The following is a 13,348-nucleotide window of genomic DNA, read 5'->3' as shown; positions in this document are numbered from 1 at the left end:
AGCCAAGATTTCCCAAAAAAGCCATTGCTGCATTTTTGGCACCTGGAAAAAGTGCTTGCAAATAGGTTTTCTGTTCTGAAGTACCAGCACCTGTACCATGGCGGTCCTGCAGCAGTGTGGTTAGCCCCTTTCTCTGCAGGTACCAACTGCTTGCTCCTCATTCTATCACGTAGAGCCACCAAGCCCGAGGAAAGCAGGCAGAGACAGGAACATTGGTATGTGGAACACACTGTCGCCTTATATAGGTCACTGCTGGAGGACTGCGCGGTGCGCGTACGGAGGCCCACTTCTGCTTCAAGCCCCACTGGCACTTGCATCTCCAACGCTCCAGCCTGTGGTTCCCTGGGGTGACAGGTAGTTTCAGCCCTACAAGTATCCAGCCACTGACTCTGCCCACAACCACTGTTCTCAGGAAGTCTGGCCTCCAGACAGCAAGCAGTGCAGCCAAGGGCAGCAGAGGCCCTGTTAAATGGAGAATGCATTTATACTTGCTCAACTCTAAGGAGATGGATTGAAATTTATCTGTGTGATAAACAGTGAATTGCAGTTGACAGACATTTTCTATATGAATGCAATTTACTATGTCATTACCAGTTTATGTTGATATAATGAAATCAACTGTTTTTGTGAGGTGAATTACCCAGATTTATTTTTTGCAAATTCATAATTAAATGGCACTTAAATATTTCCTCTCTGTTTTCTGTCTGAGCATCATGCAGACAGTCTTCTGAAAAGTAGGCAGTTCAACTAGGATCATTTGTGAGGGAGAGAGATTTCGAAGCAGTGAAAAATGTATTTCACAAAGGAACTAAAGGTGATGATGTTGGGATTCCCTTCTCCCAAGTTCCACTGGCTCATAAAAAATAACCAGAACTTCTACTAGGACCTAGACTTTCTTCTAAACACAACAGCAGAAAGAGGGGTGGATGGTTATGGAGCCGTACAAGTTACAGTTGCAAATCCGACCCTGCACAGGGAGGGAAAAAGCTCTGCCAGCCAGCTTTCTAATTCATGCTTCTGAGACGGAGAGCTGCCCCCAGCATGAGGCAAACGATGCCAGTGCCCCCTCCCACTGCTCAGGAGTCTGTGGTGGCTGTTCATGTTTTCTGCTTTTTTTTTTTTTTTAATTATTTTTATTTATTTATTCATTTTAGGGAGAGAGAGAGAGAGAGACAGAGAGAGAGGAGGGGAGGAGCAGGAAGCTTCAACTCCCATATGTGCCTTGACTGGGCAAGCCCAGGGTTTTGAACCGGCGACCTCAGTATTCCAGGTCGACGCCTTTATCCACTGCGCCACCACAGGTTAGGCTGTTTTCTGCTTTTAATGAAACCCTGGACTTGCCTGGTCAAGGCACATATGGGAGTTGATGCTTCCTGCTCCTCCCCCTTCTCTCTCTCTGTCTCTCTCTTCTCTCCCTCTCTCTCTCCTTTCTAAAATGAATAAAAAAAAATAAAAAAAAAAGAAAATGAAAACCAACACAGTATTATTGCTAGAATAATTTACCTGCTCAGACTTGGGGACGTTTTGATTGTCCATTATTGTAACTTAAGCAAAAGTAATTAGGAACATCCTCACATGCTTCTCTGGGTAACCAGCTCATTACCTGAGACAGCCAAGAAGTCATCAATGGAAGTAATGTCATCGACAGCATCTGTGAGAACACGGACTTGTTTTTCCCATTGTTCTTTAAAAAGATCCATGTTCTCTTGGGCCAGCTTACTCTGTGGTTTTGCTGCTAAAGCCAACGCAGCATTGATGACCTGCAAAGACAGTCAAGTTCACAGTTTACCTTTCTGAGTCATGAGAATACAACAGGTAGGATACAATGAGGAGAGTGGCCATGGCTTTAATGTGCACTTTACAGGACACGTGATACCACATTTCACCATAACTCAAAAATGGAGCAGAGAAGTGTGTTAAAGAATAGGTTTTTATATGGGTGTTTAGGAGTGACACATTTGAAATAGAAAAATACACTGATACATTGAAACAGTGGACAATTACAAACAAAAATATCTAATCTTTCCACTCTGTAACAGCAACTCTATAATTTTTGACATCATGTTTCAGGTTTTTTTCTCATATAATATGTACATATGTATGTATGTATGCATGCCAAAAAATACACAATTAGAATTATGTGCTATATAAAACTATCTTGTTTCTTCTTACATTTGTGAATAATACACTGTATTCCAAATTCAAACATTTTTCTAATAGGCATATTTGACATATAGTAACTAAAAGTATAGCCTGATCAGGCGGTGGCGCAGTAGACAGAGTGTTAGACTGGGATGTAAAGGACCCAGGTTCAAGTCCCCGAGGTCACCAGCTTGAGCGTGGGGTCATTGGTTGAGCATGGGATCACAGACATGACGCCATAGTCGCTGGCTTGAGTGAGGAGTCACTTGCTCAGCTGCCAGCTGCCCCCCCCCCCAAGTCACATATGAGAAAGCAATCAATGAACTAAGGAGCCACAACAAAGAGTTGATGCTTCTCATCTCTCTCCCTTCCTGCCTGTCTGTCCCTATATGTACTTTTCTCTGGAGCTCTTGCTTAAAAATATATATATATACACACACATATATAAAATTGGTTAAATTTTAAGTTATTTCTTTTAAAAAAAATAGCTTTGCTATTTTTTGCTCACATACCAAACAATTCACCCGTTTAAATTGTACAATTCAATGAATTTTAGTATATTCACAGCTGTACAACCACCTGCATGATCATCATTTCATCACCCCCAAAAGAAACCCTGTACCTGTCAGTAGTCATTTCCCATCTCCCTCTATATTCCTGAACCCTGTTTCCTGCAACCATTAACTTAACTTTGTCTCTATGGATTTGCCTATACTGGACATTTAATGTAAACGGGATCACACTCATATGTGGATTTTGTAACTAGCTTCTTTCACTTAACGTCATGTCTTTGAGGTTCATCCCCATGCTGTGAAATGTATCAGTATTTCCTTCCTTTGCATTAATGAATACTGTGCCACTATATGGCTGTACCATATTTTATGTATCCATTCATCAGTTGACAGATATTTAAATTGTTTTCACTTTTTGGCTATTATGAACAATGAAATGCTACTGTGAATACTCATATACATGTTTCTGTGTTTTCATTATTTCTGGGCATATAACTAGGAGTGTTTATACGGTTAACTTTATGTTTAATGTTTTGGAAACTACCTATTTTTCCTTTTTTATAAAAATAAAATTATTGCCATCCTAGTGGATGTGGAGTGGTATCTCATTGTGGTTTTGATTTTCATTTTCCTGATAACTAGAGGTGCACTTCTTTTTATGTACTTACAGCCCATTAGTATAAATTTTGGGGGGGAGGCGATGCTCGAACCAATTGAGCGATTGGCTGTGAGAGGGGGAGAGAAGGGAGAGAGGCAGGGGAAGAGAAGCAGATGGTCGCTTCTCATGTGTGCCCTAACTGGGGATCGAACCCAGGATGTCCACATGCCGGGCTGACACTCTATCCACTTAACCAATCAGCAGGGCATAGTATAAATTCTTTAGAGAAATATCTACTCAGATCCTTGGTATTTGTTGAATGAGTAATGAAAGTAGCATGAAAATAATGAGCTAAGAGAATTAAAATTTCTGAGTACATGATGCTTATGGGTTATTAAAAATAAATGTGTTTCTAATAATGCAACTTGGGAGGGAAGCAAAGACAAGGAAACTGGTGATCTGGATGAGGCAGAAAAATAGGTACATAGAGGCATTTGGGCATACAAACTTGAAGGGAAGAGTGGGTGGTATTTTTTTAGGTGACATAATACACATGCCGTCAGGTCATGTGTATAACTCCCAACAGACTGGAGAGATATTCCAAAGAGTTAGCCCCCAAAGACTGTAGTTTTAACAAACTGAAGAATTAGACTCACTAGGCTGGTGCAACTGTTACTCTTCCTCCTTAAACAACTGAAAGTGACAATCAGGGATGAAAGAGTCCTAGGCATAAGGGGACTATACCATCCCAGTTATTAATTACTAATAGCTCACTACTTTCAAAAGTATACAGGTTTGGCCCAGAGGTGGATTAAGGTCGGTTGAGGTCCCAGGTGCAGAAGAAAATATTGGGCCCCCTGTCATTATAAAAAAGTGTTAAGGGTGGGGTTTTGTGGGGCCCTTCAGAAGTTGGAGCCCAGGGTGTGTGCCCAGTGTACCCACTGTTAAATCCGCCTCTGGTTTAGCCTGACTGGCAGTGGCACAGTGGATACAGCAGCAATCAGGAACAATGAGGCTCCTGATTCAAAACCTGAGGTCACCCGCTTGAGCACAGGGTCATCAACAGGATCCTGAGGTTGCTGGCTCAGCTGAGCCCAAGGTTTCCAGTCTGATTCCCACTCAAGACACATAAGAGAAGCAATCATACACAACTAAATGGAGGAGAGTTGATGTTTCTCTCCCCCTGCTTCTCTCTCCCTTTCTCAAAATAAACAAACAAAAGTGTATAGGTTTGGACAATAAATTATTTGGAAGAAGAGACATCCTTTCTTTCTTGTGTTACGCTGTGGCTCCTATCGTTTCATCACTTCAAGCTTATTCTTTGACTTTCTTCCTTCTTGCCATTCTTTCCAATGGGTGCTTCACCACTGTGGACTACTCACTTCATTAATTAATTTGTTGATTAATTTCTGTATCAATGAATCAGAGTGAATATTTTGGTTGAAGAATGAAAATGTTTCCAAAGAGAGCCAAGCAAACATGGGCAGGGGCTTAATTATATGTTTTAAATCCTAAGATAATTTTCCATTACAAGGAGGAAATTGCTTACTTTATTCTGTAATACATTTTATTTCATACAATATAATGGAGGAACAGCGCCTTGCCTAAGGTCACTGTTCTCATTTTGAATATAACATTGTTTAGAAAGGATACCTGACACTCATTGTTAATGACTCTTAGCACATTAAAAATAGAAATTTAACCCTATTTAAAAAAAAATTTTTTTTGACAGAAATAGAGTCAGAGAGAGGGACAGATAGGGATAAACAGACAGGAAGGGAGAGAGATGAGAAGCATCAATTCTTTGTTGTAGCACCTTAGTTGTTCAATGATTGCTTTCTCATATGTGCCTTGACCTGGGGGCCAAAGCAGAGCAAGTGACCCCTTGCTCAAGTCTGCAACCTTGGGCTCAAGCTAGCGACCCCACACTCAAGCTGGTGAGCCCATGCTGAAGCTAGATGAGCCTGCACTCAAGCCCGCGACCTTGGGGTTTAAAACCTGAGTCTTTAGTGTCCCAGTCTGATGCTTTATCCATTGCACCACTGCCTGGTCAGGTTTAACATACTACTTTAATGCATCTGTATTTTTTTTTTTTTTTTTTTTCATTTTTCTGAAGCTGGAAACAGGGAGAGACAGTCAGACAGACTCCCGCATGCGCCCGACCGGGATCCACCCGGCACGCCCACCATGGGGCGACGCTCTGCCCACCAGGGGGCGATGCTCTGCCCCTCCGGGGCGTCGCCATGTTGGCGACCAGAGCCACTCTAGCGCCTGAGGCAGAGGCCACAGAGCCATCCCCAGCGCCCGGGCCATCTTTGCTCCAATGGAGCCTTGGCTGCGGGAGGGGAAGAGAGAGACAGAGAGGAAAGCGCGGCGGAGGGGTGGAGAAGCAAATGGGCGCTTCTCCTGTGTGCCCTGGCCGGGAATCGAACCCGGGTCCTCCGCACGCTAGGCCGACGCTCTACCGCTGAGTAACATACTACTTTAAATAGTCATCCAAGATAACACTTTGTAGAGAAAATCCAGAATCATTTATTTTAAAAAATCAAGATGTTATTGTTTGGGGTTCAGGCAAGCTGGCTCAGTGGGTAGAGCATCGGCCCAGTGTGTGGATGTCCTGGGTTCAATTCCTGGTTAGGGCACACAGGAGAAGCAACCATCTGCTTCTCCACCTTCTCCCCCTCTCGCTTCTCTCTCTTCTCCTCCTGCAGCCATAGCTCGATTGGAGTGAGTTGGCCCTTGGTGCTGAGGATGGCTCCATGGTCTCCACCTTAGGCACTAAGAAGAGCTCAGTTGCTGAGCAATGTAGCAATGCCCTAGATAGGTAGAGCATCACCCTATAGTGGGCTGGTCAGGTGGATCCTGGTTGGGGAGCATGTGGGAGTCTGTCTCTGCCTCCCCTCCTCTCATTGAATTAAAAAAAAAGAAAAAGATTACTGGTTACTGGTTGGAAATTAAAAAAAAAAGAAAAAGGTTACTGGTTGGAATACCTACTCTCACCACTAGCTAAATAATAATATACATATAATGGCCCTTCCAGTTAATGAAGTGAAATGGGAAAATGAAATAGAAAAAGCTGTCAGAAAGGAAAGAACAGTTTGACCAGGCGGTGGTGCAGTGGATAGAGTGTCCGACTGGGATGTGGAGGACCCAGGTTCAAGACCCCGAGGTCGCTAGCTTAAGCGCAGGCTCATATGGTTCGAGCAAAGCTCACCAGCTTGGACCCAAGGTCACTGGCTTGAGCAAGGGGTTACTCGATCTGCTGTAGCCCCCCCGGTCAAGGCACATATGAGAAAGCAATCAAAGAACAACTAAAGTGCCACAACGAAAAATTGATGATTGATGCTTCTCATCTCTCTGTGTTCCTGTCTGTCTGTCCCTCTCTGACTCTTGCTCAGTCTCTGTTAAAAAAAAGGGGGGGGGGATCATTGCAAAAATGCAAATGATTTTTGTTTATCTACCGAACTGAAGAGAGTAAACTGAAATAACTCTTAGAATTAATAAGAGTTCATTAGGGTAGTTAGAGACAATATAAATATATAAAAATTACTTATTTTTATAAATGCCAGAAAAAGTTAGATTATAAAATGAGGGAAGTGACAGATTTTCATGAAAGCAATTAATAGGAAATATATGGGTTTAAATTTGTAAAGAAACCCCAAAGTGACTAAACTTTTGAGCATATTAAAAAAACAAAACAAAACAGGCCCTGGCCGGTTGGCTCAGCGGTAGAGCGTCGGCCTAGCGTGCGGAGGACCCGGGTTCGATTCCCGGCCAGGGCACACAGGAGAAGCGCCCATTTGCTTCTCCACCCCTCCGCCGCGCTTTCCTCTCTGTCTCTCTCTTCCCCTCCCGCAGCCAAGGCTCCATTGGAGCAGAGATGGCCCGGGCGCTGGGCATGGCTCTGTGGCCTCTCCTTCAGGCGCTAGAGTGGCTCTGGTCGCAATATGGTGACGCCCAGGATGGGCAGAGCATCGCCCCCTGGTGGGCAGAGCATCGCCCCTGGTGGGCGTGCCGGGTGGATCCCGGTCGGGCGCATGCGGGAGTCTGTCTGACTGTCTCTCCCCGTTTCCAGCTTCAGAAAAATGAAAAAATGAAAAAAAAAAAATTAAAACAAAACAAAACAAAAACCGAGTTAATAAAACTACATTCCACATTTAGGGGTAGAAAGACTGACTTATATAATCAGAAATTAACATGAAACAATAATTAGCCGAGAATAGCCAAAAAACCTTGGGGCTAGAGAGTAAAAATAAGGAAGAGAGATAATTATAATATAAAGCTAATGTACTATAATTAGAACACAATAGTCTAAAAACGGTCCTTATCATAGAACAAGATTCAGTGTATGATCCATGACATAACATATCAATGATGAAAGGCACAGTATTTTTAAGGATTTTTAAAAAATGATTTTTTAAAGAGAGAGGAAAGGAGGGAGGGAGGGAGAGAGGCGGGGGGGTATTTGGTGTTCCACTTATTTATGAATTCACTGGTTAATTCTTGTATGTTTCCTGACTGGGGTCAATCCCACAACCTTGGCATATCAGGACAATTCTCTAACCAACTGAGCTACCAGGCCAGGGCAGGCACATTATTTTTACATTTGATGGGCTATTTTGAGAAAAGTTTATAGCCTCACTATTTATGTGCTAAGACTGTGTCCAAATAGGTAAATTAAATTTATATTTATTTGTGGGGGACTGCAAGCGGCAAAGCCTTTGTAAGTTCGAGGCTTGGCAAAAGGCTAAGTTCTCCCCCCCACACAATATTGACTAAAAGACTGAGTATCTGAACTTATCCCAACTCCCCACTTCACTTGCCTGAAGCAATTTACATGCCTTTCCCCTCATCCTTTGTTTGTTCAGATGTTGGTTGATTTCACTTAAGCATGGTGGGGGGATTACCTTCTACGCCTTAAATGGATTCCTGCTTATGCCTTAGGAGAATTCCTGTTTTTGCCTCAGATGTGTGACTCTGTATGGGAGACTTCCTTATTTGCATATGGCTATATAATGAAGCAAACGGGGACTGTTTTGCTCTGACTTGCCATCAGCTTGCAGAGGCTTCCCGATCCCATCCTTTTTCTCTTTAAGGTTATTTTCTTCATTCCGCATCATTTTCCCTCGGGGACCTGGAATTACTAGCTGTGCTGGTTTGTGGCATTTATTTATGCATTTCCTAAACAAAACTTAAATAGAATGTCTTTTTTTATTCATTGAATTGATCAGAGTACAGATTTCAGGTGTGTAACTCAATAAAACATCATCTGCACTCTGTATCATGTGCCCACTGCCCCAAGCAAGTCTCCTTCTGTCCCCATTTTCCCTGTGCCCACCTCCACCTACCCGTACCCCACTCCCCTCTGGCTGTCCCCACGCTGTTGCCTGTGTCTATGTGTTACATGTTTTTCTTTTAGCTTAATCCCTTCACTGTGTCATCCAGCCCCCAACCCCCTTCCCTCCAACAGCCGTCCGTTTGTTCTGTGTATCTATGTCACCATTTCTTATGTCTTAGAAACAAAAATCTTCCTCTATTTCCAAATAACAATGAGAAATTCAACTTTTTAAAAAAAATTTTTTAGCAAGAGACAAAGGAAGGGAGAAAGATGAGAAGCATCAACTCAGAGTTGCATCACTTTAGTTGTTCATTGATTGCTTCTCATACGTGCCTTGACCAGGGGGCTCCAGCTTTGCCAGTGACCCCTTGCTCAAGCTGCGACCTTGGGCTCAAGCTGGTGACCTTAAGGTTTCAAACCTAGGACCTCAGCATCCCAAGTTGACGTTCTATCCACTGCACCACCACTGGTCAGGCTTCTTTTTTTTTTTTTTCTTTCTTTCATTTTTCTGAAGCTGGAAACAGGGAGAGACAGTCAGACAGACTCCCGCATGCGCCCGACCGGGATCCACCCGGCACGCCCACCAGGGGGCGACGCTCTGCCCACCAGGGGGCGATGCTCTGCCCATCCTGGGCGTCGCCATGTTGCGACCAGAGCCACTCTAGCGCCTGAGGCAGCACCCGGGCCATCTTTGCTCCAATGGAGCCTTGGCTGCGGGAGGGGAAGAGAGAGACAGAGAGGAAAGCGCGGCGGAGGGGTGGAGAAGCAAATGGGCGCTTCTCCTGTGTGCCCTGGCCGGGAATCGAACCCGGGTCCTCCGCACGCTAGGCCGACGCTCTACCGCTGAGCCAACCGGCCAGGGCAGGCTTCTTTTTTTTTTAAGACATTGATTTTAGGGAGAGAGGAGCGGGAGAGAGACAGAGAGAAAGAAAGGGGGGAAGAAATAAGTAGTTGTTTCTCATATGTGCCTTGACCAGGCAAGCCCAGAGTTTCAAACCAGCGTTCCAGGTCAATGCTTTATCCCCTGCATCACCACAGGTCAGGCAGAAGTCAATTTATAAATTGGACTAGATTACCTCTGTATTTAAGAGCATATATATACTGTGTGTTAGGTAGATCAGTAAGAACATCAAAATAGCAGTAGAAAATAGGGAAAAATCTTAGACAGCTCATGAACCAAATGACTAGGAAACAACAAAGGCAAAAAAATGGGAGTCTCACAAAGAAATGTGACTAGAGGGCTCGATGAACCTAGTAGGTTCTAAGACCAACTCTGAAATGCCATCCGCTCTAGAACTTCCTGTATTCACTTGTAAAATACAGATAATAGCACCCACCCCTAACTCATGAGGACTACATCTACAGCACTTTCTCAGTGAGATCTTTCTTGGCCATCCCACATCATTTGTGGGATGTAGTTAAAGTGGTGCTTTGAGAAAGATTTATAGCATTAAGTATTCATTAGAAAAGATCTCAGCCCTGGCCAGACAACTCAGATGGTTAGAGCATCATCCTGAAGTGCAGAGGTTGCCAGTTCCATCCCTGGTCAGGGCACACACAGGAACAGATCAATGTTCCTGTCTCTGTCTCTGTCTCTCCCCTCCTCCCTTCTTCTAAAATCAATAAAATAAACATTAAAAAAAGGTCTCAAATTAATGATCCAAAGCAAGCAGAAGGAAGAAAATGAGAAAACCCCAGGCCAGATGGCTTCTTTGGTAAATTCTCCCAAACATTTAAAAAAGGACAAATGCCAATTATACAGACTTTTCAAGAAAAAACACAAGGAAGCACACTTCACAACTTTTATGATATTAAAACCCAACGTTACAAAAAAAGAAGAAAACAAGACCAATACAAATAAGCAAGCCTGATAAGGAGACGGCAGTGTCTCTTGAGAACTGTTACCTACAGATGCTCTGTGTGTGCGCACACTCACGAAGTGCAGGCGGGGGAGATACAGAAAATGCTGAGACAAACTTTGGGTCAGAAGCATCTCGTTCGAGCTCTTCTGTGAAATTTACTTTGTAAGAGAAGATTAGAGAATATCCGAAGTGCAAAAGTGAGATGATTCAAAGGCAGATAGCCCTATAATTGTGAAATCAGAGGAGTGAGAGCTGAGGCCCCAGCTGCCCCAGGCCACGTGCCTCGGATGGTCTTTGAAGATCAGTATACAGTGTGTCCGTAAAGTTATGGTGCACTTCTGACCGGTCACAGGAAAGCAACAAAAGACGAAAGAAATGTGAAATCTGCACCAAATGAAAGGAAAACCCTCCCAGTTTCTGTAGGATGATGTGGCAGCATGTGCACAGGCGCAGATGATGACGTTAACACCGTGTATACAGCGGAGCAGCCCATGGCCATGCCAGTCGAGGTGTGGACAGTACAGAGGAAAGTTCAGGGTGTTCTGTGCCTCGTTAAATTCGAATCCGTGACCAAAGTGCAACGTGAATATCGGTGCGTTTATAACAAAGCGCCAGCACATAGGAATAACATTATTCGATAGGATAAGCAGTTGAAGGAAACCAGCAGTTTGGTGGAGAAACCCCATTCTGGTAGGCCATCAGTCAGTGATGAGTCTGTAGAGGCTATATGGGATAGCTACCTAAGGAGCCCTAAAAAATCTGTGCGTGAGCCCACATCGAACTGCACTGAATAGATATGAAACTGGGAGAGTTTTCCTTTTATTTCACATTTCTATCTTCTTTTGTTGCTTTCCTGTGACTGGTTAAAAGTGCACCATGACTTTACAGACACACTGTATATACCTATAATGAACTATTACAGAAACTAAGAAAACAAACCCCCCCAAAAGAAAAAAAGGTACCTAGAAATAATTTAAACAAGGAAGTAAAATACCTGTACTCAGAAAATTATAGAATACTTCAGAAAGAAATCAAGGAAGATACAAATAAATGGAAGCATATACCATGTTCGTGGATGGGAAGAATTAACATCATTAAAATGTCCATACTACCCAAAGCAATTTACAGATTCAACACAATTCCTATTAAAATACCAACTGCACATTCCAGAGATCTAGAACAAATGTTCCAAAAATTTACACGGAACCAAAAAAGACCACAAATAGTATCAGCAACCTTGAGAAAGAAGAACAAAGTTGGAGGTGTCACACTACCTGGTATCAAACTATACCACAAGGCTAGAGTAAATCAAAACAGCATGGTACAGGCATTAAAAAAGCATATAGTCCAATGGAACAGAATAGAGAACCCAGAAGTAAACCCACACCTTTATGGTCAATATTTGACAAAGGAGGCAAGAACATACAATGGGGTAAAGACAGTCTATTCAATAAATTGTGCTGGGAAAATAGGACTGATACATGCAAAGAAAAAAAACTAGACCACCTCCTTATACCACACAAAAGAATAAACTCAAAATGGATTAAAGACTTAAATGTAAGTCACAAGCCTGACTGGTGGTGGTACAGTGGATAGAGTGTCGACTTGAAACGTTAAGGCCCCAGGTTCAAAACCTCAAGGTCGCCGGCTTGAGCAAGGTGTCACTGGCTCGGCTTGTGCTCCCAGTCAAGGAACATATGAGAACCAATCAATGAACAACTAAAGTGAAGCAACTATGCGTTGATGCCTCTCACTCTCTCTCTCTCTCTCTCTCTCTCTCTCTCATATAATAAACATATAAATAAACATAAATAAATAAACGTAAGCCACAAAACCATAAAAATCCTAGAAAAAGAAGAAAAAATCCCAGAAGAAAACACAGGCAGTAAAATCTTAGACATTTCTCATAGCAATATTTTTTTATGATTTCTCTCCTTGGGCAAGGGAAACAAAAAAAAAGATGGGACTACATCAAACTAAAAAGCTTTTTGCACAGTAAAGAAAACAAAATGAAACTCAAACCACCGAATGGGAGAAAATATTTGCCAATGCTACATTTGATAAGGGGTAATTTCCAAAATTTATAAAGAACTTATACAACTAAACACCAAGAAAACAAACAATCCAATAAAAAATGGATAAAAGATTTGAACAGACACTTCCACAGAGAGAACATACAGATGGTGAACAGACATTATGAAAAGATGACCAACGTCACTAATTAGAGAAATGCAAATTAAAACCACAATGAAATATCACCTTGTGCCTGTGAGAATGGCTATCATCAATAACTTAATAAACAACAAGCGGTGAGGATGTGGAGAAAGGGAACCCTCCTACACTGTTGGTGGGAGTGCAGACTGGTGCAGTCACTGTGGAAAACAGCATGGAGTTTCCTCCCAAAATTAAAAATGGAACTGCCTTATGACCCAGCGATTCCACTTCCGGGACTATCTCCAAAAAAATCTGAAACACTAATTTGAAAGAAAATACGCACCCCTATATATACTGCAGTGTTATTTATAATAGCCAAGATCTGGAAACAGCTCAAGTGCCCATCAGTGGACAAGTGGATAAAAATGCTGTGGTACATTTACACAATAGAATATACAACTTGGTGGTCAAAAAGGAGAAAATCTTACCTTTTGCAATCCCATGGACAGAAGTGGAGACTATTATGCTAAGTGAAATAAGGCAGTCAGAGAAAGACAAATACTGTGTTTTCACTTATACGTGGAATCTAATGAACAAAATAATCAAAACAGAAACAGAATCAGAGGTACAGAGAATAGACTGACAGCTGTCAGAGGGTAGGGAGAGGTAGAAAAGAGCAAAGGGATGATAAATGGTGGAAAAAAGAGACTACTTTGGGTAATGAGCACAAAACGCAGTATGC

General features: G+C 42.7%; 1 protein-coding gene across 2 annotated transcripts in view; it reads right to left on the bottom strand.

Moving 5' to 3' along the window:
* Positions 1-13,348, bottom strand: part of CTNNA1 (catenin alpha 1) — a 236,885-nt gene that overhangs the window by 25,326 nt on the left and 198,211 nt on the right. For both annotated transcript variants that reach the window (XM_066272607.1, XM_066272608.1), the window contains exon 11: positions 1,604-1,760. In XM_066272607.1, coding sequence (XP_066128704.1) covers positions 1,604-1,760 — 157 coding nt within the window. The remainder of the gene's footprint in view (positions 1-1,603; positions 1,761-13,348) is intronic.

This window comes from Saccopteryx bilineata, chromosome 4 (genome assembly GCF_036850765.1).
Source record: "Saccopteryx bilineata isolate mSacBil1 chromosome 4, mSacBil1_pri_phased_curated, whole genome shotgun sequence".
Lineage (NCBI taxonomy): Eukaryota > Metazoa > Chordata > Mammalia > Chiroptera > Emballonuridae > Saccopteryx > Saccopteryx bilineata.
This window is presented reverse-complemented; position numbering and strand designations above follow the sequence as displayed.